Source organism: Mauremys reevesii, linkage group 2 (genome assembly GCF_016161935.1).
Source record: "Mauremys reevesii isolate NIE-2019 linkage group 2, ASM1616193v1, whole genome shotgun sequence".
Taxonomy (NCBI): domain Eukaryota; kingdom Metazoa; phylum Chordata; order Testudines; family Geoemydidae; genus Mauremys; species Mauremys reevesii.
Window position 1 is genome coordinate 239,912,206 of NC_052624.1, and position 24,125 is coordinate 239,936,330.

The 24,125-nt window shown below is 47.7% G+C and overlaps 1 protein-coding gene and 7 non-coding genes across 9 annotated transcripts in view; 3 read left to right on the forward strand and 5 right to left on the reverse strand.

The window, feature by feature from the left end:
- Positions 1-3,873: 3,873 nt before the first annotated feature.
- TRNAL-CAA lies at positions 3,874-3,956 on the reverse strand. The gene has a single exon. It is a non-coding gene; the product is annotated as a tRNA-Leu (tRNA).
- A 1,964-nt stretch (positions 3,957-5,920) lies between these two features.
- Positions 5,921-6,003, reverse strand: TRNAL-UAA. Its single transcript has one exon. It is a non-coding gene; the product is annotated as a tRNA-Leu (tRNA).
- Positions 6,004-6,144: 141 nt separating this feature from the next.
- Positions 6,145-6,217, forward strand: TRNAT-UGU. Its single transcript has one exon. It is a non-coding gene; the product is annotated as a tRNA-Thr (tRNA).
- A 4,059-nt stretch (positions 6,218-10,276) lies between these two features.
- TRNAL-CAA lies at positions 10,277-10,359 on the reverse strand. The gene has a single exon. It is a non-coding gene; the product is annotated as a tRNA-Leu (tRNA).
- A 1,962-nt stretch (positions 10,360-12,321) lies between these two features.
- Positions 12,322-12,404, reverse strand: TRNAL-UAA. Its single transcript has one exon. It is a non-coding gene; the product is annotated as a tRNA-Leu (tRNA).
- A 141-nt stretch (positions 12,405-12,545) lies between these two features.
- On the forward strand, positions 12,546-12,618 carry TRNAT-UGU. The gene has a single exon. It is a non-coding gene; the product is annotated as a tRNA-Thr (tRNA).
- Positions 12,619-13,968: 1,350 nt separating this feature from the next.
- On the reverse strand, positions 13,969-14,051 carry TRNAL-CAA. Its single transcript has one exon. It is a non-coding gene; the product is annotated as a tRNA-Leu (tRNA).
- A 2,812-nt stretch (positions 14,052-16,863) lies between these two features.
- The window catches only part of LRRCC1 (leucine rich repeat and coiled-coil centrosomal protein 1), a 41,473-nt gene continuing 34,211 nt past the window's right edge, over positions 16,864-24,125 (forward strand). Inside the window, exons 1-4 of one of the 2 annotated variants that reach the window (XR_005594245.1) lie at positions 16,864-17,072; positions 18,833-19,038; positions 19,474-19,539; positions 23,207-23,374. Coding sequence is in view for 1 of the 2 variants with exons in the window: in XM_039525380.1 (XP_039381314.1) it covers positions 17,011-17,072; positions 18,833-19,038; positions 19,474-19,539; positions 23,207-23,374 (502 nt within the window). In the remaining variant the exon portion in view is untranslated. The remainder of the gene's footprint in view (positions 17,073-18,832; positions 19,039-19,473; positions 19,540-23,206; positions 23,375-24,125) is intronic. The other variant, XM_039525380.1, reaches the window with a different exon arrangement.

The following is a 24,125-nucleotide window of genomic DNA, read 5'->3' on the forward strand; positions in this document are numbered from 1 at the left end:
CTAAGGGAAATTAGAGAGGCTATCAAAATTAAGAACCCAATAATAGTGGGGGATTTCAATTATCCCCATATTGACTGGGAACACTTCACTTCAGGACGAAATGCAGAGATAAAATTTCTCGATACTTTAAATGACTGCTTCATGGAGCAGCTGGTACGGAACCCACAAGGGCGAGGCGACTCTAGATTTAATCCTGAGTGGAGCGGAGGAGCTGGTCCAAGAGGTAACTATAGCAGGACCGCTTGGAAATAGTGACCATAATACAATAGCATTCAAAATCCCTGTGGTGGGAAGAACATCCCAACTGCCCACCACTGTGGCCTTTAATTTCAAAAGGGGGAACTATACAAAAATGAGGGGGTTAGTTAGACAAAAGTTAAAAGGTACATTGACTAAAGTGAAATCCCTGCAAGTTGCGTGGGTCCTTTAAAGACACCATAATAGAGGCCCAACTTCAATGTATACCCCAAATTAAGAAAAACTGTAAAAGAACTAAAAGAGCCACCGTGGCTTAACAACCATGTAAAAGAAGCAGTGAAAGATAAAAAGACTTCCTTTTAAAAGTGGAAGTCAAATCCTAGTGAGGCAAATAGAAAGGAGCACAAACGCTGCCAACTTAAGTGCAAGAGTGTAATAAGAAAAGCCAAAGAGGAGTTTGAAGAACGGCTAGCCAAAAACTCCAAAGGTAATAACAAAATGTTTTTTAAGTACATCAGAAGCAGGAAGCCTGCTAAACAACCAGTGGGGCCCCTTGACGATGAAAATACAAAAGGAGCACTTAAAGATGATAAAGTCATTGCGGAGAAACTAAATGGATTCTTTGCCTCAGTCTTCACGGCTGAGGATGTTAGGGAGATTCCCAAACCTGAGCTGGCTTTTGTAGGTGACAAATCTGAGGAACTGTCACAGATAGAAGTATCAGTAGAGGAGGTTTTGGAATTAATTGATAAACTCAACATTAACAAGTCACCGGGACCAGATGGCATTCACCCAAGAGTTCTGAAAGAACTCAAATGTGAAGTTGCGGAACTATTAACTAAGGTTTGTAACCTGTCCTTTAAATTGGCTTCGGTACCCAATGACTGGAAGTTAGCTAATGTAACGCCAATATTTAAAAAGGGCTCTAGGGGTGATCCCGGCAATTACAGACCGGTAAGTCTAACGTCGGTACCGGGCAAATTAGTTGAAACAATAGTAAAGAATAAAATTGTCAGACACATAGAAAAACATAAACTCTTGAGCAATAGTCAACATGGTTTCTGTAAAGGGAAATCGTGTCTTACTAATCTATTAGAGTTCTTTGAAGGTCAACAAACATGTGGACAAGGGGATCCGTGGACATAGTGTACTTAGATTTCCAGAAAGCCTTTGACAAGGTCCTCACCAAAGGCTCTTACGTAAATTAAGCTGTCATGGGATAAAAGGAAAGGTCCTTTCATGGATTGAGAACTGGTTAAAGGACAGGGAACAAAGGGTAGGAATTAATGGTAAATTTTCAGAATGGAGAGGGGTAACTAGTGGTGTTCCCCAAGGGTCAGTCCTAGGACCAATCCTATTCAATTTATTCATAAATGATCTGGAGAAAGGGTAAACAGTGAGGTGGCAAAGTTTGCAGATGATACTAAACTACTCAAGATAGTTAAGACTAAAGCAGATTGTGAAGAACTTCAAAAGATCTCACAAAACTAAGTGATTGGGCAACAAAATGGCAAATGAAATTTAATGTGGATAAATGTAAAGTAATGCACATTGGAAAAAATAACCCCAACTATACATACAACATGATGGGGGCTAATTTAGCTACAACGAGTCAGGAAAAAGATCTTGGAGTTATCGTGGATAGTTCTCTGAAGATGTCATGCAGTGTGCAGAGGCGGTCAAAAAGCAAACAGGATGTTAGGAATCATTAAAAGGGGATAGAATATAAGACTGAGAATATATTATTGCCCTTATATAAATCCATGGTACGCCGCATCTTGAATACTGTGTACAGATGTGGTCTCCTCACCTCAAAGATATTCTAGCACTAGAAAAGGTTCAGAAAAGAGCAACTAAAATGATTAGGGGTTTAGAGAAGGTCCCATATGAGGAAAGATTAAAGAGGCTAGGACTCTTCAGTTTGGAAAAGAGAAGACTAAGGGGGGACATGATAGAGGTATATAAAATCATGAGTGATGTTGAGAAAGTGGATAAGGAAAAGTTATTTACTTATTCACATAATACAAGAACTAGGGGTCACCAAATGAAATTAATAGGCAGCAGGTTTAAAACAAATAAAAGGAAGTTCTTCTTCACGCAGCGCACAGTCAACTTGTGGAACTCCTTACCTGAGGAGGTTGTGAAGGCTAGGACTATAACAATGTTTAAAAGGGGACTGGATAAATTCATGGTGGCTAAGTCCATAAATGGCTATTAGCCAGGATGGGTAAGAATGGTGTCCCTAGCCTCTGTTCGTCAGAGGATGGAGATGGATGGCAGGAGAGAGATCATTTGATCATTGCCTGTTAGGTTCACTCCCTCAGGGGCACCTGGCATTGGCCACTGTCGGTAGACAGATACTGGGCTAGATGGACCTTTGGTCTGACCCGGTACGGCCTTTCTTATGTTCTTATGTTCTTATAAGGTAACCAAAATACGCTTCATGCAAAAGGTCTCTTGGAAGGTATCATTACAAAGCTTATAAGCTACTGAGCGTGTTCATCTTATTTGTATGAATCTATCATTCTTGTATCTGAAGCCAGAAATATGAAGTATTACTCCGAAGTCCTAGTGTCATTAGGCAAAGTGTGGGCCATTAATGGTGCTTTAGAATCTTGATGGCTCCCATTGACCAGGACAACTGGTTGTAAACGGCTCTGTTTACTTGTAAGCCTTCCTGCATACGTGGGTGCCAGCCAATGAGTGATGAAGTCTCACAGGACATGTGAACATTTCACATGATCCCGGAATCCATCTTAAACCTGGTGCTTTTCCATTTAGAAGGAAGGGTGGAAACCAGAGAGAGACAAAGGATTCCCGCCTGCCAAAGATATAAAAGGGGGTGGAAGAGAACAAAGGGGGCGGCAGTCATGAGAAAACCCCTTGTGACCACCTGAGCTGGAACTAACAAGAGCTGTAGCAGGGGAAAGGATTGGGCCCAGACTAAGAAGGAGTCTTGTCTGCGAAAGAAGCTGATTGGAACATCTCGGAGGGTGAGATTTACCTGGCTTCAGTTTCTTAAATGTTTTAGGCTTAGACTTGCGTGTTTTGTTTTATTTTCCTTGGTAACTTACTTTGCTCTGTCTTTTATTACTTGAAACCACTTAAATCCTACTTTTTATACTTAATAACGTCACTTTTCTTTATTATTAAACCCAGAGTAACTGATTGATAGGCGGGGGAGCAAACAGCTGCGCATATCTCTCTATCAGTATTAGAGAGGGCGGACCCCCTGTGAGTTTACCCTGCATAAGCTTTCGAGCGAGTAAAACAGATTGATTGGGGGTTTGGATCCCACGGGGAGCTGGGTGTCTGGGTGCTGGAGACAGGAAACCGGCTGAGCAGGTTTGGTTAAAGTCTGCAGCTTTGGGGGCGTGGTTCAGACCTCGGGTCTGTGTTGCAGCAGAGTAGCGTGTCTGGCTCGACAAGACAGGCTTCTGGGGTCCCAAGCTGGCAGGGTAAACAGGCTCAGAGGTAGTTTCGGCACCTCCAGCGACAGTCCCCAGGGGGTCTCTGTGACAGAAACCATTGCAAGGCACTTGGCTTTTCTTAGGTACTTGTTAATTTTGGGGAGGGGGCACAGGAGGGCAGGATGCCAGAGGGCTTTGTTAAAGAGAAGCAGCAGCAGCCTGAATTTGTGTACCACTGGGTCAAAGGGTAGCAGCAACAGGGGCCTACCAGAAGTGGGAGTCGAACCCACGCAGGCTCACGCCCATTGGAACTTGAGTCCAACGCCTTAACCACTCGGCCATTCTGGTGAGCGGGTAACCCTGGCCCCACCGCTACACCCAAAAAGGCTTGGGCGTGCCCGGCGCTCTTGCTTTGGAGAACTACCCAGCTAGCTGCGTCTCAACAGGGTTCAGAAAATGCTACGCTTGCTTAGGAAGTTGTCTCTCTGAGTGCGCTTGGCTAGCTGCGGAGTGCCCGGCCGGCGGCTTGGAGTCCAGGGGAGGTGAAACTGTCCCCCTTCCACTCGCCCACCCCCCCGGGTCAGAATTTGGGCAAAATCTCCAAATCCAAAGCAAAGACGTCGAGTGCCGCTGGTCCTGTGGAAGAGTGCTCCGGCTCCTGTGCTCACAGCAGCGTTCCAGGCTTGGGGGACTGCCTATGACCCACTAGTCGGGAGGATGGGGTCCCGGGCCCTGCAGCTCCAAGGGCCACAAGTTAGCCTCCAGAGGCCGACTACCGAGCCTCTCTTGGTCTCCCGCAGCTCGACTATTAAGCCTTCCGCCATGGCTTCTCTTGGCAGGGAGCAGCATCCCCACTGGCGCCCGCTTTGGGAGGCAGCCCGGCTGGAAAGAATTGGGGCCACCAGGTCAACCCATTGGACGGCATGGGCCCGGTTCTCCCAACCTCAGCCCTGCGCTGAGGGTACCTTGGGCATCCCGCTGAAGGGCCGCCCGGAGCAGAGCTGTTGGGGAAAGGGAGAGAGTCTTGGGTCAAGGGCCCACTTTCCATTCGTGGCAGCGAGGCCGCTGCTCTGCTACGCACAAAACCCTGAGCCAGGTCTTCTACGAAGGCTTTAGATAAGCTCACGCCCATCGGAAGTCCCGTCCTCCCCAGCCCAGCCAGGACTAGCAGCTGAGCCCAGCGCAGGGTAGGATCCACCAGCCGGGTCTTCCCGAGTCCCGCCCCCTCCACCACTGTGATTCACCTCTCTGCCAGCTGCCCTGGACACCTGAAACCTACTGCTGGGGAGGGTCGCATGACCGCTCTTCTGGCTTCCCTTTGCTTCCCCGTCACTAAGTCATTCTTCTGCGGGAAAGTAAAGACATCTGCAGGGAACCTAAATTCTGCGCATGCGCAGTGGCGCAGAATTCTCCCAGGAGTAAAATCAGCATCCTCTGGGGCGAGATGGAGTGACGGTGGCTTTGCTTGATGGTGGGTTTTCGGTTTGGTGTTTTGGTGGGCGGGGGGAGAAGCGGGAGGTGGGCAGGTTAAAGGGAAGCAGCAGCTGCTTGAAGGTTTCTACCAACTAGTCAAAAGGAAGCAGCAAAGGCCAGCCAGAGGCAATGGGGATTCAAATGGGTAGACGGACAGGCCTCTAGGCTGTGGAGGTCAAGACCGTAATCGCTCGGCCGCCCTGGCCAGCAGCGAGGAGAAGCTTCTCCACTCCAGGAGAAAAGCCTTGGACGTCCTGCGGCCCTCTGACTCTGGGCGATTCCACACCGGCCCAGACTCTGCGGCCACCATCCGATGCGTTAGGTCATGCCACAGGCTCCTGGCAGACAGCTTGCACTTCTGCGGGGCGCGAGAGCCCAAAGGAGAAACGGCACCCAGCTAGAGCTCGCAGAGCAGCACGCTGGCCGCAGTGAAATTCCGAGCCACGCAGACACGTGCCTAGTGGAGCGCGAGCCCACCGCCTTCACTGCTCGGACACCGCGGGGCTCCCCGAAGGCTCTCGCATGGAAACAGAAAGACGTTGGGACGTCTCCGAGGATCCAGCTCTCTTTGGGCTGGCATCCATCCCCCAAGACGATCCTGGCAGGTGCAGTTTCGCCGAGGTGGGTGGAGCTGGGCCTGGCTCCGTAGCTCAGGGTTTAGGGCACTGGCCTCGTAAACCAGGGTTGGTGAGTTTAAATCTTGCTGGAGCATGGCTGCAGGGGCAGATTTTCAGACTCGTTCGCCTTGTCCAGCGCTGAGTAGTTGCAGGGAAGCTTCCCTTATAGCAGGGGATTAAAAGATGGCCCCTCAGAGGTCCCAGGTGGGGAGAGCAGCACCCTGCCAGAAGTGGGGATTGAACCCACGCGGACACATGTCCATTGGAACTTAAATCCAACGCCTTAACCCCTCGGCCATTCTGGCGAGCGCCCAAGGCCTGGCCCAGCGGAAGAAGGACTTCTTGAGAGGTCGTCAATGCGCCCGCTGCCTTGAGCGCGTGACCATGGCAGGCGCAGCATCACTTAGGTAGGCCTGGTGGGTGAAGGATGACAGCCTGGTAGGCCTGGCTCCATAGCTCAGGGGTTAGAGCACTGGTCTTGTAAACCAGGGGTCGTGAGTTCAACTCTCACTGGGGCCTGGGTAGCAGTTTTGGGCTGGGCCTGATGTCCCCCCCAGTGGTGAGCTGTGTGACCTTGCACTCCACATGGTTATGGAAATATGCTTATGAGTGGGACTATAGTAAAAATATAACATTAGGGATCTATTATCGACCACCTGACCAGGACAGTAATAGTGATGATGAAATGCTAAGGGAAATTAGAGAGGCTATCAAAATTAAGAACCCAATAATAGTGGGGGATTTCAATTATCCCCATATTGACTGGGAACACTTCACTTCAGGACGAAATGCAGAGATAAAATTTCTCGATACTTTAAATGACTGCTTCATGGAGCAGCTGGTACGGGAACCCACAAGGGGCGAGGCGACTCTAGATTTAATCCTGAGTGGAGCGGAGGAGCTGGTCCAAGAGGTAACTATAGCAGGACCGCTTGGAAATAGTGACCATAATACAATAGCATTCAAAATCCCTGTGGTGGGAAGAACATCCCAACTGCCCACCACTGTGGCCTTTAATTTCAAAAGGGGGAACTATACAAAAATGAGGGGGTTAGTTAGACAAAAGTTAAAAGGTACATTGACTAAAGTGAAATCCCTGCAAGTTGCGTGGGCCCTTTTTAAAGACACCATAATAGAGGCCCAACTTCAATGTATACCCCAAATTAAGAAAAACTGTAAAAGAACTAAAAAAGAGCCACCGTGGCTTAACCACCATGTAAAAGAAGCAGTGAAAGATAACAAGACTTCCTTTAAAAAGTGGAAGTCAAATCCTAGTGAGGCAAATAGAAAGGAGCACAAACGCTGCCAACTTAAGTGCAAGAGTGTAATAAGAAAAGCCAAAGAGGAGTTTGAAGAACGGCTAGCCAAAAACTCCAAAGGTAATAACAAAATGTTTTTTAAGTACATCAGAAGCAGGAAGCCTGCTAAACAACCAGTGGGGCCTTGACGATGAAAATACAAAAGGAGCACTTAAAGATGATAAAGTCATTGCGGAGAAACTAAATGGATTCTTTGCCTCAGTCTTCACGGCTGAGGATGTTAGGAGATTCCCAAACCTGAGCTGGCTTTTGTAGGTGAAAAATCTGAGGAACTGTCACAGATAGAAGTATCAGTAGAGGAGGTTTTGGAATTAATTGATAAACTCAACATTAACAAGTCACTGGGACCAGATGGCATTCACCCAAGAGTTCTGAAAGAACTCAAATGTGAAGTTGTGGAACTATTAACTAAGGTTTGTAAACTGTCCTTTAAATTGGCTTCGGTACCCAATGACTGGAAGTTAGCTAATGTAACGCCAATATTTAAAAAGGGCTCTAGGGGTGATCCGGCAATTACAGACCGTAAGTCTAACGTCGGTACCGGGCAAATTAGTTGAAACAATAGTAAAGAATAAAATTGTCAGACACATAGAAAAACATAAACTCTTGAGCAATAGTCAACATGGTTTCTGTAAAGGGAAATCGTGTCTTACTAATCTATTAGAGTTCTTTGAAGGGTCAACAAACATGTGGACAAGGGGATCCGTGGACATAGTGTACTTAGATTTCCAGAAAGCCTTTGACAAGGTCCTCACCAAAGGCTCTTACGTAAATTAAGCTGTCATGGGATAAAAGGAAAGGTCCTTTCATGGATTGAGAACTGGTTAAAGGACAGGGAACAAAGGGTAGGAATTAATGGTAAATTTTCAGAATGGAGAGGGGTAACTAGTGGTGTTCCCCAAGGGTCAGTCCTAGGACCAATCCTATTCAATTTATTCATAAATGATCTGGAGAAAGGGGTAAACAGTGAGGTGGCAAAGTTTGCAGATGATACTAAACTACTCAAGATAGTTAAGACTAAAGCAGATTGTGAAGAACTTCAAAAAGATCTCACAAAACTAAGTGATTGGGCAACAAAATGGCAAATGAAATTTAATGTGGATAAATGTAAAGTAATGCACATTGGAAAAAATAACCCCAACTATACATACAACATGATGGGGGCTAATTTAGCTACAACGAGTCAGGAAAAAGATCTTGGAGTTATCGTGGATAGTTCTCTGAAGATGTCCACGCAGTGTGCAGAGGCGGTCAAAAAAGCAAACAGGATGTTAGGAATCATTAAAAAGGGGATAGAATATAAGACTGAGAATATATTATTGCCCTTATATAAATCCATGGTACGCCCGCATCTTGAATACTGTGTACAGATGTGGTCTCCTCACCTCAAAAAAGATATTCTAGCACTAGAAAAGGTTCAGAAAAGAGCAACTAAAATGATTAGGGGTTTAGAGAAGGTCCCATATGAGGAAAGATTAAAGAGGCTAGGACTCTTCAGTTTGGAAAAGAGAAGACTAAGGGGGGACATGATAGAGGTATATAAAATCATGAGTGATGTTGAGAAAGTGGATAAGGAAAAGTTATTTACTTATTCACATAATACAAGAACTAGGGGTCACCAAATGAAATTAATAGGCAGCAGGTTTAAAACAAATAAAAGGAAGTTCTTCTTCACGCAGCGCACAGTCAACTTGTGGAACTCCTTACCTGAGGAGGTTGTGAAGGCTAGGACTATAACAATGTTTAAAAGGGGACTGGATAAATTCATGGTGGCTAAGTCCATAAATGGCTATTAGCCAGGATGGGTAAGAATGGTGTCCCTAGCCTCTGTTCGTCAGAGGATGGAGATGGATGGCAGGAGAGAGATCATTTGATCATTGCCTGTTAGGTTCACTCCCTCAGGGGCACCTGGCATTGGCCACTGTCGGTAGACAGATACTGGGCTAGATGGACCTTTGGTCTGACCCGGTACGGCCTTTCTTATGTTCTTATGTTCTTATAAGGTAACCAAAATACGCTTCATGCAAAAGGTCTCTTGGAAGGTATCATTACAAAGCTTATAAGCTACTGAGCGTGTTCATCTTATTTGTATGAATCTATCATTCTTGTATCTGAAGCCAGAAATATGAAGTATTACTCCGAAGTCCTAGTGTCATTAGGCAAAGTGTGGGCCATTAATGGTGCTTTAGAATCTTGATGGCTCCCATTGACCAGGACAACTGGTTGTAAACGGCTCTGTTTACTTGTAAGCCTTCCTGCATACGTGGGTGCCAGCCAATGAGTGATGAAGTCTCACAGGACATGTGAACATTTCACATGATCCCGGAATCCATCTTAAACCTGGTGCTTTTCCATTTAGAAGGAAGGGTGGAAACCCGGCGAGAGAGACAAAGGATTCCCGCCTCGTGCCAAAGATATAAAAGGGGGTGGAAGAGAACAAAGGGGGCGGCAGTCATGAGAAAACCCCTTGTGACCACCTGAGCTGGAACTAACAAGAGCTGTAGCAGGGGAAAGGATTGGGCCCAGACTAAGAAGGAGTCTTGTCTGCGAAAGAAGCTGATTGGAACATCTCGGAGGGTGAGATTTACCTGGCTTCAGTTTCTTAAATGTTTTAGGCTTAGACTTGCGTGTTTTGTTTTATTTTCCTTGGTAACTTACTTTGCTCTGTCTTTTATTACTTGAAACCACTTAAATCCTACTTTTTATACTTAATAACGTCACTTTTCTTTATTATTAAACCCAGAGTAACTGATTGATAGGCGGGGGAGCAAACAGCTGCGCATATCTCTCTATCAGTATTAGAGAGGGCGGACCCCCTGTGAGTTTACCCTGCATAAGCTTTCGAGCGAGTAAAACAGATTGATTGGGGGTTTGGATCCCACGGGGAGCTGGGTGTCTGGGTGCTGGAGACAGGAAACCGGCTGAGCAGGTTTGGTTAAAGTCTGCAGCTTTGGGGGCGTGGTTCAGACCTCGGGTCTGTGTTGCAGCAGAGTAGCGTGTCTGGCTCGACAAGACAGGCTTCTGGGGTCCCAAGCTGGCAGGGTAAACAGGCTCAGAGGTAGTTTCGGCACCTCCAGCGACAGTCCCCAGGGGGTCTCTGTGACAGAAACCATTGCAAGGCACTTGGCTTTTCTTAGGTACTTGTTAATTTTGGGGAGGGGGCACAGGAGGGCAGGATGCCAGAGGGCTTTGTTAAAGAGAAGCAGCAGCAGCCTGAATTTGTGTACCACTGGGTCAAAGGGTAGCAGCAACAGGGGCCTACCAGAAGTGGGAGTCGAACCCACGCAGGCTCACGCCCATTGGAACTTGAGTCCAACGCCTTAACCACTCGGCCATTCTGGTGAGCGGGTAACCCTGGCCCCACCGCTACACCCAAAAAGGCTTGGGCGTGCCCGGCGCTCTTGCTTTGGAGAACTACCCAGCTAGCTGCGTCTCAACAGGGTTCAGAAAATGCTACGCTTGCTTAGGAAGTTGTCTCTCTGAGTGCGCTTGGCTAGCTGCGGAGTGCCCGGCCGGCGGCTTGGAGTCCAGGGGAGGTGAAACTGTCCCCCTTCCACTCGCCCACCCCCCCGGGTCAGAATTTGGGCAAAATCTCCAAATCCAAAGCAAAGACGCCGAGTGCCGCTGGTCCTGTGGAAGAGTGCTCCGGCTCCTGTGCTCACAGCAGCGTTCCAGGCTTGGGGGACTGCCTATGACCCACTAGTCGGGAGGATGGGGTCCCGGGCCCTGCAGCTCCAAGGGCCACAAGTTAGCCTCCAGAGGCCGACTACCGAGCCTCTCTTGGTCTCCCGCAGCTCGACTATTAAGCCTTCCGCCATGGCTTCTCTTGGCAGGGAGCAGCATCCCCACTGGCGCCCGCTTTGGGAGGCAGCCCGGCTGGAAAGAATTGGGGCCACCAGGTCAACCCATTGGACGGCATGGGCCCGGTTCTCCCAACCTCAGCCCTGCGCTGAGGGTACCTTGGGCATCCCGCTGAAGGGCCGCCCGGAGCAGAGCTGTTGGGGAAAGGGAGAGAGTCTTGGGTCAAGGGCCCACTTTCCATTCGTGGCAGCGAGGCCGCTGCTCTGCTACGCACAAAACCCTGAGCCAGGTCTTCTACGAAGGCTTTAGATAAGCTCACGCCCATTGGAAGTCCCGTCCTCCCCAGCCCAGCCAGGACTAGCAGCTGAGCCCAGCGCAGGGTAGGATCCACCAGCCGGGTCTTCCCGAGTCCCGCCCCCTCCACCACTGTGATTCACCTCTCTGCCAGCTGCCCTGGACACCTGAAACCTACTGCTGGGGAGGGTCGCATGACCGCTCTTCTGGCTTCCCTTTGCTTCCCCGTCACTAAGTCATTCTTCTGCGGGAAAGTAAAGACATCTGCAGGGAACCTAAATTCTGCGCATGCGCAGTGGCGCAGAATTCTCCCAGGAGTAAAATCAGCATCCTCTGGGGCGAGATGGAGTGACGGTGGCTTTGCTTGATGGTGGGTTTTCGGTTTGGTGTTTTGGTGGGGGGGGGGAGAAGCGGGAGGTGGGCAGGTTAAAGGGAAGCAGCAGCTGCTTGAAGGTTTCTACCAACTAGTCAAAAGGAAGCAGCAAAGGCCAGCCAGAGGCAATGGGGATTCAAATGGGTAGACGGACAGGCCTCTAGGCTGTGGAGGTCAAGACCGTGTCGCTCGGCCGCCCTGGCCAGCAGCGAGGAGAAGCTTCTCCACTCCAGGAGAAAAGCCTTGACGCCCTGCGGCCCTCTGACTCTGGGCGATTCCACACCGGCCCAGACTCTGCGGCCACCATCCGATGCGTTAGGTCATGCCACAGGCTCCTGGCAGACAGCTTGCACTTCTGCGGGGCGCGAGAGCCCAAAGGAGAAACGGCACCCAGCTAGAGCTCGCAGAGCAGCACGCTGGCCGCAGTGAAATTCCGAGCCACGCAGACACGTGCCTAGTGGAGCGCGAGCCCACCGCCTTCACTGCTCGGACACCGCGGGGCTCCCCGAAGGCTCTCGCATGGAAACAGAAAGACGTTGGGACGTCTCCGAGGATCCAGCTCTCTTTGGGCTGGCATCCATCCCCCAAGACGATCCTGGCAGGTGCAGTTTCGCCGAGGTGGGTGGAGCTGGGCCTGGCTCCGTAGCTCAGGGTTTAGGGCACTGGCCTCGTAAACCAGGGTTGGTGAGTTTAAATCTTGCTGGAGCATGGCTGCAGGGGCAGATTTTCAGACTCGTTCGCCTTGTCCAGCGCTGAGTAGTTGCAGGGAAGCTTCCCTTATAGCAGGGGATTAAAAGACGGCCCCTCAGAGGTCCCAGGTGGGGAGAGCAGCACCCTGCCAGAAGTGGGGATCGAACCCACGCGGACACATGTCCATTGGAACTTAAATCCAACGCCTTAACCCCTCGGCCATTCTGGCGAGCGCCCAAGGCCTGACCCAGCGGAAGAAGGACTTCTTGAGAGGTCGTCAATGCGCCCGCTGCCTTGAGCGCGTGACCATGGCAGGCGCAGCATCACTGAGGTAGGCCTGGTGGGTGAAGGATGACAGCATGGTAGGCCTGGCTCCATAGCTCAGGGGTTAGAGCACTGGTCTTGTAAACCAGGGGTCGTGAGTTCAACTCTCACTGTGGCCTGGGTAGCAGTTTTGGGCTGGGCCTGATGTCCCCCCCAGTGGTGAGCTGTGTGACCTTGCACTCCACATGGTTATGGAAATATGCTTATGAGTGGGACTATAAGGTAACCAAAATACGCTTCATGCAAAAGGTCTCTTGGAAGGTATCATTACAAAGCTTATAAGCTACTGAGCGTGTTCATCTTATTTGTATGAATCTATCATTCTTGTATCTGAAGCCAGAAATATGAAGTATTACTCAAGTCCTAGTGTCATTAGGCAAAGTGTGGGCCATTAATGGTGCTTTAGAATCTTGATGGCTCCCATTGACCAGGACAACTGGTTGTAAACGGCTCTGTTTACTTGTAAGCCTTCCTGCATACGTGGGTGCCAGCCAATGAGTGATGAAGTCTCACAGGACATGTGAACATTTCACATGATCCCGGAATCCATCTTAAACCTGGTGCTTTTCCATTTAGAAGGAAGGGTGGAAACCCGGCGAGAGAGACAAAGGATTCCCGCCGTGCCAAAGATATAAAAGGGGGTGGAAGAGAACAAAGGGGGCGGCAGTCATGAGAAAACCCCTTGTGACCACCTGAGCTGGAACTAACAAGAGCTGTAGCAGGGGAAAGGATTGGGCCCAGACTAAGAAGGAGTCTTGTCTGCGAAAGAAGCTGATTGGAACATCTCGGAGGGTGAGATTTACCTGGCTTCAGTTTCTTAAATGTGTTAGGCTTAGACTTGCGTGTTTTGTTTTATTTTCCTTGGTAACTTACTTTGCTCTGTCTTTTATTACTTGAAACCACTTAAATCCTACTTTTATACTTAATAACGTCACTTTTCTTTATTATTAAACCCAGAGTAACTGATTGATAGGCGGGGAGCAAACAGCTGCGCATATCTCTCTATCAGTATTAGAGAGGGCGGACCCCTGTGAGTTTACTCCTGCATAAGCTTTGGCGAGTAAAACAGATTGATTGGGGGTTTGGATCCCACGGGGAGCTGGGTGTCTGGGTGCTGGAGACAGGAAACCGGCTGAGCAGGTTTGGTTAAAGTCTGCAGCTTTGGGGGCGTGGTTCAGACCTCGGGTCTGTGTTGCAGCAGAGTAGCGTGTCTGGCTCGACAAGACAGGCTTCTGGGGTCCCAAGCTGGCAGGGTAAACAGGCTCAGAGGTAGTTTCGGCACCTCCAGCGACAGTCCCCAGGGGGTCTCTGTGACAGAAACCATTGCAAGGCACTTGGCTTTTCTTAGGTACTTGTTAATTTTGGGAGGGGGCACAGGAGGGCAGGATGCCAGAGGGCTTTGTTAAAGAGAAGCAGCAGCAGCCTGAATTTGTGTACCACTGGGTCAAAGGGTAGCAGCAACAGGGGCCTACCAGAAGTGGGAGTCGAACCCACGCAGGCTCACGCCCATTGGAACTTGAGTCCAACGCCTTAACCACTCGGCCATTCTGGTGAGCGGGTAACCCTGGCCCCACCGCTACACCCAAAAAGGCTTGGGCGTGCCCGGCGCTCTTGCTTTGGAGAACTACCCAGCTAGCAGCGTCTCAACAGGGTTCAGAAAATGCTACGCTTGCTTAGGAAGTTGTCTCTCTGAGTGCGCTTGGCTAGCTGCGGAGTGCCCGGCCGGCGGCTTGGAGTCCAGGGGAGGTGAAACTGTCCCCCTTCCACTCGCCCACCCCCCCGGGTCAGAATTTGGGCAAAATCTCCAAATCCAAAGCAAAGACGTCGAGTGCCGCTGGTCCTGTGGAAGAGTGCTCCGGCTCCTGTGCTCACAGCAGCGTTCCAGGCTTGGGGGACTGCCTATGACCCACTAGTCGGGAGGATGGGGTCCCGGGCCCTGCAGCTCCAAGGGCCACAAGTTAGCCTCCAGAGGCCGACTACCGAGCCTCTCTTGGTCTCCCGCAGCTCGACTATTAAGCCTTCCGCCATGGCTTCTCTTGGCAGGGAGCAGCATCCCCACTGGCGCCCGCTTTGGGAGGCAGCCCGGCTGGAAAGAATTGGGGCCACCAGGTCAACCCATTGGACGGCATGGGCCCGGTTCTCCCAACCTCAGCCCTGCGCTGAGGGTACCTTGGGCATCCCGCTGAAGGGCCGCCCGGAGCAGAGCTGTTGGGGAAAGGGAGAGAGTCTTGGGTCAAGGGCCCACTTTCCATTCGTGGCAGCGAGGCCGCTGCTCTGCTACGCACAAAACCCTGAGCCAGGTCTTCTACGAAGGCTTTAGATAAGCTCACGCCCATCGGAAGTCCCGTCCTCCCCAGCCCAGCCAGGACTAGCAGCTGAGCCCAGCGCAGGGTAGGATCCACCAGCCGGGTCTTCCCGAGTCCCGCCCCCTCCACCACTGTGATTCACCTCTCTGCCAGCTGCCCTGGACACCTGAAACCTACTGCTGGGGAGGGTCGCATGACCGCTCTTCTGGCTTCCCTTTGCTTCCCCGTCACTAAGTCATTCTTCTGCGGGAAAGTAAAGACATCTGCAGGGAACCTAAATTCTGCGCATGCGCAGTGGCGCAGAATTCTCCCAGGAGTAAAATCAGCATCCTCTGGGGCGAGATGGAGTGACGGTGGCTTTGCTTGATGGTGGGTTTTCGGTTTGGTGTTTTGGTGGGCGGGGGGAGAAGCGGGAGGTGGGCAGGTTAAAGGGAAGCAGCAGCTGCTTGAAGGTTTCTACCAACTAGTCAAAAGGAAGCAGCAAAGGCCAGCCAGAGGCAATGGGGATTCAAATGGGTAGACGGACAGGCCTCTAGGCTGTGGAGGTCAAGACCGTAATCGCTCGGCCGCCCTGGCCAGCAGCGAGGAGAAGCTTCTCCACTCCACTCCTCTTAGGTAGGCATGGTCGGTGAGGGGAGACGGGAGACCAAGTTAAGCTTGATTGTCGGCTTGTGGAGGCTCCTACCCTTTACTCGGCTCAGCTTCTAGTCCTGCACAGCATCTGGGACCGAGTTACAGCCACTCCCAGATTTCTGCCCCAGCTGCAGGAAACTCTGCAAACACCCTCTCCACCACCAACACATCCCTCCCCCTCTTTCTGCACCCGTATCCGGGGGCTGAGGGGAGCTGCACAGTGATTTCCCATGTCTGTGCAGCTAGCGGCCTGTGCTCCCAAATGCCATGCTGAGACCTCCACTTTTATTTGATAAATAAAATGTGCAGAATTTTAAAATATTGTGTGCAGAATTTTTAGGTACAGAATGCCCTCAGGGTTATGATTTGTTTAGGCTCCCTATCTCAGGACCACCATCTTCCACGTCCACTGCCATGGAGGAAGGCTGGTGCTGCACTGCTAGTCGGAGGGCTGGGTTGTGTGTGGCGAGCCCTTCCTGTCAGGAGTAGAGTGTGGCCGGTAGGGAGCCACCAGTCACCCAGAGCACACTTCATGTTTGTGGGGAAGCTGGCTCTAAAGACTTTGTATAAGACCTGGCTCAGGGTTTTGTGCATAAGAGAATAGCATCCTTGTCGTTGCCACCTATGGGAAGTGGGCCTTTGACCTGAGACTCTCGCTCCCTTTCCTAACAGCTCTGGTCTGGGCAGCCCTTCAGCGGAATGGTCAATGTACCCTCAGTGCAGGTGTGATGAATGAAGTGGGGGGTGGGAAGCTCTTTTGATGGATACCCAGCAAGCCAGTTAAGTGTAAAATCCCTCTTGGTAGCTGTTCTCTGCTTGCTTTATCTGTCCATCCTGGGATGGCTGAAAACATTGGCATGAAATTGGTGCCCAGCTTCTGGATTTGCTGTTGCAGCTTACGCTCTAGGGTTATGGAGAGGCTCACCTCTTCCTCTACCCCACCATTGCTTTTCCCATCATAGTAGACTCTTTCAGGCCACTCAGCATTGACTCTCTCCTGGGCTGTAAACTGGAGAACCTTGATTTCTCGGGAGTGAAAGGGCTTTAGAGAATTAACATGGTATAGTTTAGGTAAACTGAAGGCAAATGAAAAATTCCCCAGTCATTATGGCAAATCTCCAGAGTTTGGGAGTCTCACTCCTGAGCACCGCAGCGTTGCCTCGCACGAACTCCGTGATTACAGGGGTGCAACCAGGGGCTACAGCAGCCACGTCTACACTAGGGGCGCTCGGGGTTAAGGCTCCCCGTCATGCCGCAGCCCACAGGTCAGCGGCCCCAGCAGCGCGACCAGCAAGGGCAGACAGAGCCGCGTGCCACTCGTTAATGCGCATGCTCAAGCGGCCCAACCGGCCTCTCTCTGGAAGGGGAGGAGAAATCGCGACTGCCCGCAGTGGGGGGTTGCTTTACGGCTCTATGTCGTAACGGCCTCTGACCCAGCCGTAAAGCGTGGAGCTCGCGGGCGCCGCCCCGCTCCCAGCGATGTCGTTGGATTTGGGGAGATTTAAAGCGAAAGGCGCCAGAATTCGCCGCTGGCGGCCTGGCCGCTTCCCGTAGCGCGGCGGAGCCGCTGGAATGATGGCGGGGGCTGGCGCCGTGCTTGGGGAGCTCAGCCTCATGGACAAAGGCGTTGGGAGGTGAGGGGGCTGTGGGCTTCCCCCGCTGGCTGGGCGGGGGAGTGCGGCGGGGCCCCTGCTGCGGGGAGGCAGGGACGTAGTCGCTAGGGATGTGCGGGGTGCGCCCAGCTTTGGTGGTCCCCCCCCCCCCCCAGGAGCGGGGCCTGCAGGAGACGGGCGTCCTGGGCCCCGGTGTTACCAGTGAGTATGTTGAACCGAGCTCACCTGCAAGCCTTTACTCTCCGGGCAGAACCGCAGGAAGGGGCAGAGCTGTGATGAGCCCTATTTCGATCCGCCTTTTGTGTTCTTCGTGCATCCATTTCACACCCCCTTGCCATTTATTCTAGCTACATGTGGTCTGTCACTTACAGCGATTATGTGGTCCATTTTCTTGGTCTGTATTTTAAAGAATTTTCCATAGTACTAATTGTGTGACCTCCAGAAACTAAGGCAGTGTATTAGAAATGCTGCACTTTCTGTTTAACACTGACGCTCCAGTTAATATGTGCTCACCCTTAGGTACTGTTGTCAACGTTACTTGAGCTACTTCATAATCTTTTATAGTGGGGTGTTAACGTAAATCAGCTTCTAAAAGTAAGCAGAGTAGGAAATCTTAAATCAGTTTGCCTACAAAGATGGGTATCAAGTGCATATTAAATATTAAAGTGCTTAAACAATAGCACATTTCTTTGCTTCACAGACTTGATGGTCTTTTAAAAACTTTTAGAAATAGAACCTCACTATAAAAAGACCTAAGACCTTATTCTTGAGCATGGGCAATAACCTGGCTGTAGTTAAAGAAACGCGTTTGAACAGAGACAGAAATTTGCTCTTTGAGGACAAAAACCAAGACAGCCAGTTCTTTAGTACACTAACTAAACTCTACGGTTTTTCCTAATTGTCCACCACATTTAAGTTGAGAGCATTGTAATTAATGTAGGTGGCTAGAACAGAATTTTTGTTTTAAATGTGTGGTTTGGTTTTTTGGGTGTTTTTTTTTTGAGAGTGTGAGCAGTAGGCTTGGCCTACATGAAAAAAGTAAGTTGATTTAACTACAAGAGTTGGTTGTGGAAAAATTCACACCTCATAGCAGAGTAGTTAAGTTGATCTGAGGCTACATCCACACTAGAAACTTCAAACTACTGCTGCTGGAGCACTCCCGCAGCAGCACTTTGAAGTGCGAGTGTGATCTCACACACAAGCGCTAGGAGAGAGGTCTCCCAGTGCTCCTGGTAATCCACCTCCATGAGGGGAATAACACCCCCCCTGAGCGCAGCAAGTTTCAGTGTTGTAAAGTGGCAGTGTAGACAGTGCACCAGCCCTGGGAGCTGCGCTCCTTGTGCAGGTGTGTGTGTGGTTTTTTTTTTTTTGGTTGGTTGGTTTTTTTTTTGAGAGAGAGCGAGCTCTCCCAGCGCTGCGCTGCAACCACACAAGCCATGTTAAAGCACTGACACAGCAGCGCTTTAGCGTTGCCGATGTAGACTAGCCCTCAGATACAAAAAAGATCTAACTTTTAGCCTTTTGTGGGAAGGAGGGCTAAAGATACTGGTAAGTGTGGTGGATTATTTTCATGTTTAAATATTGAGAACCTTAAATGTAAGGCAGATTATTTTGATTTGCTATAGTACACTATTCTACTTGAATAAAATATTTTTTTTAAATAATGTGTAAAATTTGTGGTTTGCACCCCTTAAAATATTGGTTAATTTGAGATTGAGACATATTTTATAAGTTAATTATCTTAAGACATCTTAATTAATACTGGGTATTTTCATTTATAGCTTGTTGGACATAACTCTAAGTTCAGAACTTCACACAATCAACCTACATTGTAACCAAATCTCGAAGATTGAAGGGCTTGGCCATATCCAGAATTTGCAGCATTTAGACTTGTCATCTAATCAAATAAATCAAATCGAAGGACTAAGTACCCTAACTAATCTTCGCACTTTAAATTTATCCTGTAACTTGATAACAAAAGTAGAGGGTTAGTATATTTTTGTTTTCTTTCCCTTTAATATTTTATGAGCCTCTTCTGAAAGTTGTGCTGAGGTTTGATTCAAGAAAGATCTTAAGCCTGTGATTGAAGTTAAGCATGTGCTTAATCCCCATGGAAGTCAAAATCCCATATGACCTATTGAATTAAATTGAAGAAATAATAGACAAATCATTCTAAAGGACATCAAGGCAATATTTCCCAGTTGACTATTTAAAATGTTAAAGTTTATTTTGAAACTTTGATCTTCATTCCTTTTAAATAATACCAACCACAGTGTTTGTATCTTAATAAACATAGTTTATATTTGTCATTTATAGTGTCTAGTCTGACTGTCTTCCTTATTTTACCAGTCAGACATGTTTATCTCCTGAGTATTTTTTTTTAAAGCTCTTGCACTAACTTTTTTTCCTCCACTTTGTTTAGGACTGGAAAAGCTACATAATTTAACTAAACTGAATTTGTCATACAACCATATACATGATCTTAGTGGTAAGTGGATCTGGCAGTGATGTTTTCACAATTAATATAAAATGTCTGACCAAATGTAGTTGCAAAGAACTAAAAGATAAGAAATGCAGGAAATTGGATGTCTCAGGAATTTACTACCATTGGAATATGAAGCTTTTAATCTTTAGATCATAGGTTCAAATCCTGAACAGGTCACTACTGGCTGAAATTAATTACCATATAACAGTTAGGTGGCTAATGTGAAACGTGTTAATAATTTTAAAAGAAAGGTGCACAGTCACTTGAACCACCGTTTGCAATAGGCCTATGTTCCTCTTGTTGGTAGTACAATCAGAGAGACCAAAGATTTTTAGACATGTTTAAATACTTTTGCTGAAGCAGAGTGGGAATCTTGAGTTGCTTGGTGCTGTAACTGTGCTGTCAATCTCTCATGTACAATGAGCACTATATTCACTTTTAGAAAAACAAATCCAAAATGTTTTAAACAAGGGAGAGTTCAGAAATAATACAGCAGGAAGGAGGCCTGGGTTTTATTTTCATTTTTGCCACTGTCTTGCTGTGGTAACTTCATGTGTAAAATGCAAATTCTTCCCAACTTGATAAAGCACTTCAAGATATCCTGTATCTGGGTATCACAATTCAGAATATTAGAACTATTACGATAATTACTCTCCTGGTAATGTTATGTAAAATCTTTCATCTGAGGTTTCCAAATAACTTTCTTAATCACTTGCCCTCACAATACTCCTGTGAGGTAGGTGGCCTACATTTTGCGTATTATAGGTACTTTTTGAACACAGATGAGGTGGGGGAGGGATAGTTCAGTGGTTTGAGCATTGGCCTGCTAAACCCAGGGTTGTGAGTTCAATCCTCGAGGGGGCCACTTAGGTATCTGGGGCAAAAATTGGTCCTGCTAATGAAGGCAGGGGGCTGGACTCAATGACCTTTCAAGGTCCCTTCCAGTTCTAGGAGATTGGTATATCTCCTATTATTATAATAAGAGAACAGCCTCTCTGAAAATGAATTTTTAGACTAGCTTCCTGCAGTAGACATCATATCTTATTTTTGGTCACAGCATGTAGACAGCAAATTCAAATTACATGCTGTTAACAGTAATATACAATGATAATGAGTCATATCAAGCTGTCTTGCACTAAATGGAGAAAATGTTCCCAGTGGTGCTTGCAATATTTATCATCTACAAAACATATAAGCCTGACATCAACACACAAATGTATTTACACATGGTATGTGTGTTGCCACTACTATTGTGAGAGCACCATCATGAAATCTTTGCACTTAATTTTGTCTGCAGTGATGCACTCTTTGCTGGTGCAATGCCATTGTGTATGGAAATTGCAGACACAGCAGCCCTGTCAGTTGAACTGGCCTTCCCATCACAGTACCATAGTGATTTTCGATAACTCTGCTAGGGGGGCAGAGTTGGACTTGGAGGGAGGGGGAGGAAGCTGGGCTGGGGAGCTAGGCTGGGTAGTGCCGGGGGTGGGGGTGGGCAGAGCGAGCATGGGACTGCTGGGGGACAGAGCAGGGTTGGGGGTGGTGGGTGGGGAGCAGAGAAGGGAAGGAGCCAAGCCAGGCACAGGACCACTGGGGGAGAAGACTCAAGATCAGACTTGGGATTCAGCAGCCACTGGTCCAACATCTGCAGCAAAGGCACTGGTAGCCCCCTGCTGGGCACCGGCCGGGCTTTGTCTGGAGTCCACCAGGGAGGAGAAGGGCAGGGTGGGTCTGGGGAGGGGAGGGTGTTGCGGTGACAGCACTGGGGCTGGAGGAGGGGTGTGTGTGTTGAAGCTATTTTGATTTGGGGCTGATGGCTGTTCTTTGGGGTCATGTGGCTGATCTCATTAGGGGATTGTTGCTGGTATTTGGAGATGGGTTGGGGGTGAGGATGTGTTGCTGTTGGTTCCCTTGTAAAGGGAACAGTGATGGAGTCTCACCAGAGGATTTATGTATGTTCAGTAATAATCCTGGTGGATGCTCCATAACTGACCATTTTTAAATCAAGATTTAAAAGATCTGCTGTGGGAAAGTTCCATGGCCTGTGTTATGCAGGAGGTCAGACTCACTAGATAATCACAATGGTCCCTTCTGGCCTTAAAATCTGAGTTATGTACGTTCAAGTGGAGTTCACTTCATCCTCTTTCAGCCGGTCAGCAGCAACTGAGGTATTACCAGACAGGAACCATAAGCACAGTAGTTGATTATCTGTGATGTGTGCTTATACTAATGGGCAGTATTTAGAGCTTGAGAACCAAAGACAAAGTTTACATAAATGCAGTATTTTAAAATGCTTACTTCATTAGCTACCTTCACTTGTATTATGTTTACATATTATATCCCACTGAAGAATATTTCATATTATTGTGAAATTTACCGGTATAGCAAATAACTATAGAAATAGCTTTGTGGTCTTCTGTCAGATGCTTAACATTCTTTTAATGAACTTCTTGTCAGTGTTTTACAGTCTTTTTTAATTAAACCTGTAGATTTGTAATCCTCACACTTAATTTGGCCATGAATACTAAAATATATAATCCAGTGATGGAACCATGAATTAATATGTAGTCAGGTGACACAGGGCTTACTCTTACAAGCAACTTGCAGGATCATGACCTAAGTTTCACAACTGTGAGGCAAATACCCTAAGAAGTAGTCTGTATGTCTACACTAGAAACTTAATTTACAACCACACAGTAATTACTGTGTTGGTGCATGTCTATACTACCCTTTTTGGGTCAGTGGTGGGTGTCCTCACCAGGAGTGCTTCCACCGACCTACAAGGGGCAGTGTGGGGAGCTGAGAGCCTGGTCTCTCAGTCCGCTGGTAGCTCCCTCCTGGGAGCCCAACTGGCTCACAGGCTCCTAGTGGGCTCACGTCCCCTGCCCCCTTCGTCTCCCTGTTCCCCACCTTAGTGGCTTCAGACAGTACACGTGCAGCAGAATTGGAGGTAGTGGCAACTAGACATGAGGGAGCACTGTTTTTCAAAGCGCTGAGCCTTGTTTCCTGTGTGATAGTGCTTGCGGGGGAGAGAGGAGGAGGAGGAGGAGGAGGAGTTGGTTGGGGTGGAATAGGGGGATCTACTGCTGTGTAAATTCCCATGAAGGATTACATCCACTAAAGTAGACTATTACAATATCCATAGAAGTACAGTAATCTTTTTAAAATTAAAACCTTTTCAGTGGACTATTTCCAAAATAAGAAGTGTGATTAGACTGACTTTTGGTCACATTTTTAATCCTACAGATCTCTTTAAGGATTCACTTACATAATAAATATAACTTTTATTCTAAGTGCTGGCCCTAACTAAGCTGAATAGAGTGTAAACTGCAATCTTAGTAATGCACTTTGCATTTACTAAAATAGATCTTCAAGCAGAATATTCTCTATTTTTAAAGAACTTTTTTTTAAACTGACAATATAATCCCTTTTAAAAGTTACTTCTCAAAATTAACATTAATGCAATATTGTCTTATAATGGATAAATCTTGGGAGGGAAGTGGGGCAAATGTTGGATAATTTCAGGGTGTAAAATATTTTAAAGTTTTGTTTTTTGTTTTGGGTTGATAGCTTTCCTGTAAAATGCCGTATACCAGCTTAGGAAATGTTTGTTCTTTAAATACTTGTTTGTAATGGAAGTCACTGCTTTGTATTTTTCTAAATTTTACAGGATTTCTAGACCTTCGTGGAACCAGTCATAAAATTAGTCACATTGATCTCCACAGCAACTGCATAAGTAGTATTAACCATTTACTCCAATGTATGATGGGACTGCACTACTTGACCAATCTTACTTTAGAAAAAAATGGAAAGGGCAATCCAGTCTGTGACACAACAGGTATGAATAATATACTAGATAATTACTTTGAACTCTAGTTACTGTCCAAACATCAGTGGCTTCTGTGCCTTGTAAACCTGTGATCTAGTTTCTGCAACTAGTAGCTTGCTTCATAAATTATGGCCAGCCATCAAAAACCTAAATTCTGTCATACTGTGGTGACCTTTGTGATCAAATCTCTCTACTCCCTGATTCATGCTGTCAAAACCATTGAAGTTTTTCTTCCTTTCTACCTGTACAATATACCATGCATGCTGAAAGTAGTCTACTATTATTTTTTGCTACATTTAAACATTAAGGCCTGATCAGAGAAACTGTTTGTTTATTTTCAAGAGCAGCAGTTGTCAAAGGTCAGCTGAGAACTGGCTGGTCATCTGGTGCTGCCTGTTTTTGTTTCCAGCTGGTAAATAGCATTAAGACACCTAAACACATTAATTGCTGTAGCAGGGATTTTAGTCAGTTGCAAATGGGTATAGAGGAGTTCTATGAAACAGTCTGTATTAAAATGTGGACCACACTGTGGACAAAATTTGAGAACTAAAAAAAATTTCTCTTCAGCTCCTTAATAGAATTGTACCGGGGTGCTCTCAACATGTTCAGAGAAGTGTCACGACATAACTAAAATATGACTCTGTTCTGCCTGCTGGTGATGAGTGATAATACTTGCGTTATCAGTTTGTGCACATCTCATAAGAAATCAATTATGATCCTCCAAGAACTAAGTTTGTCCCAATGTATTCAGCGGTACCAT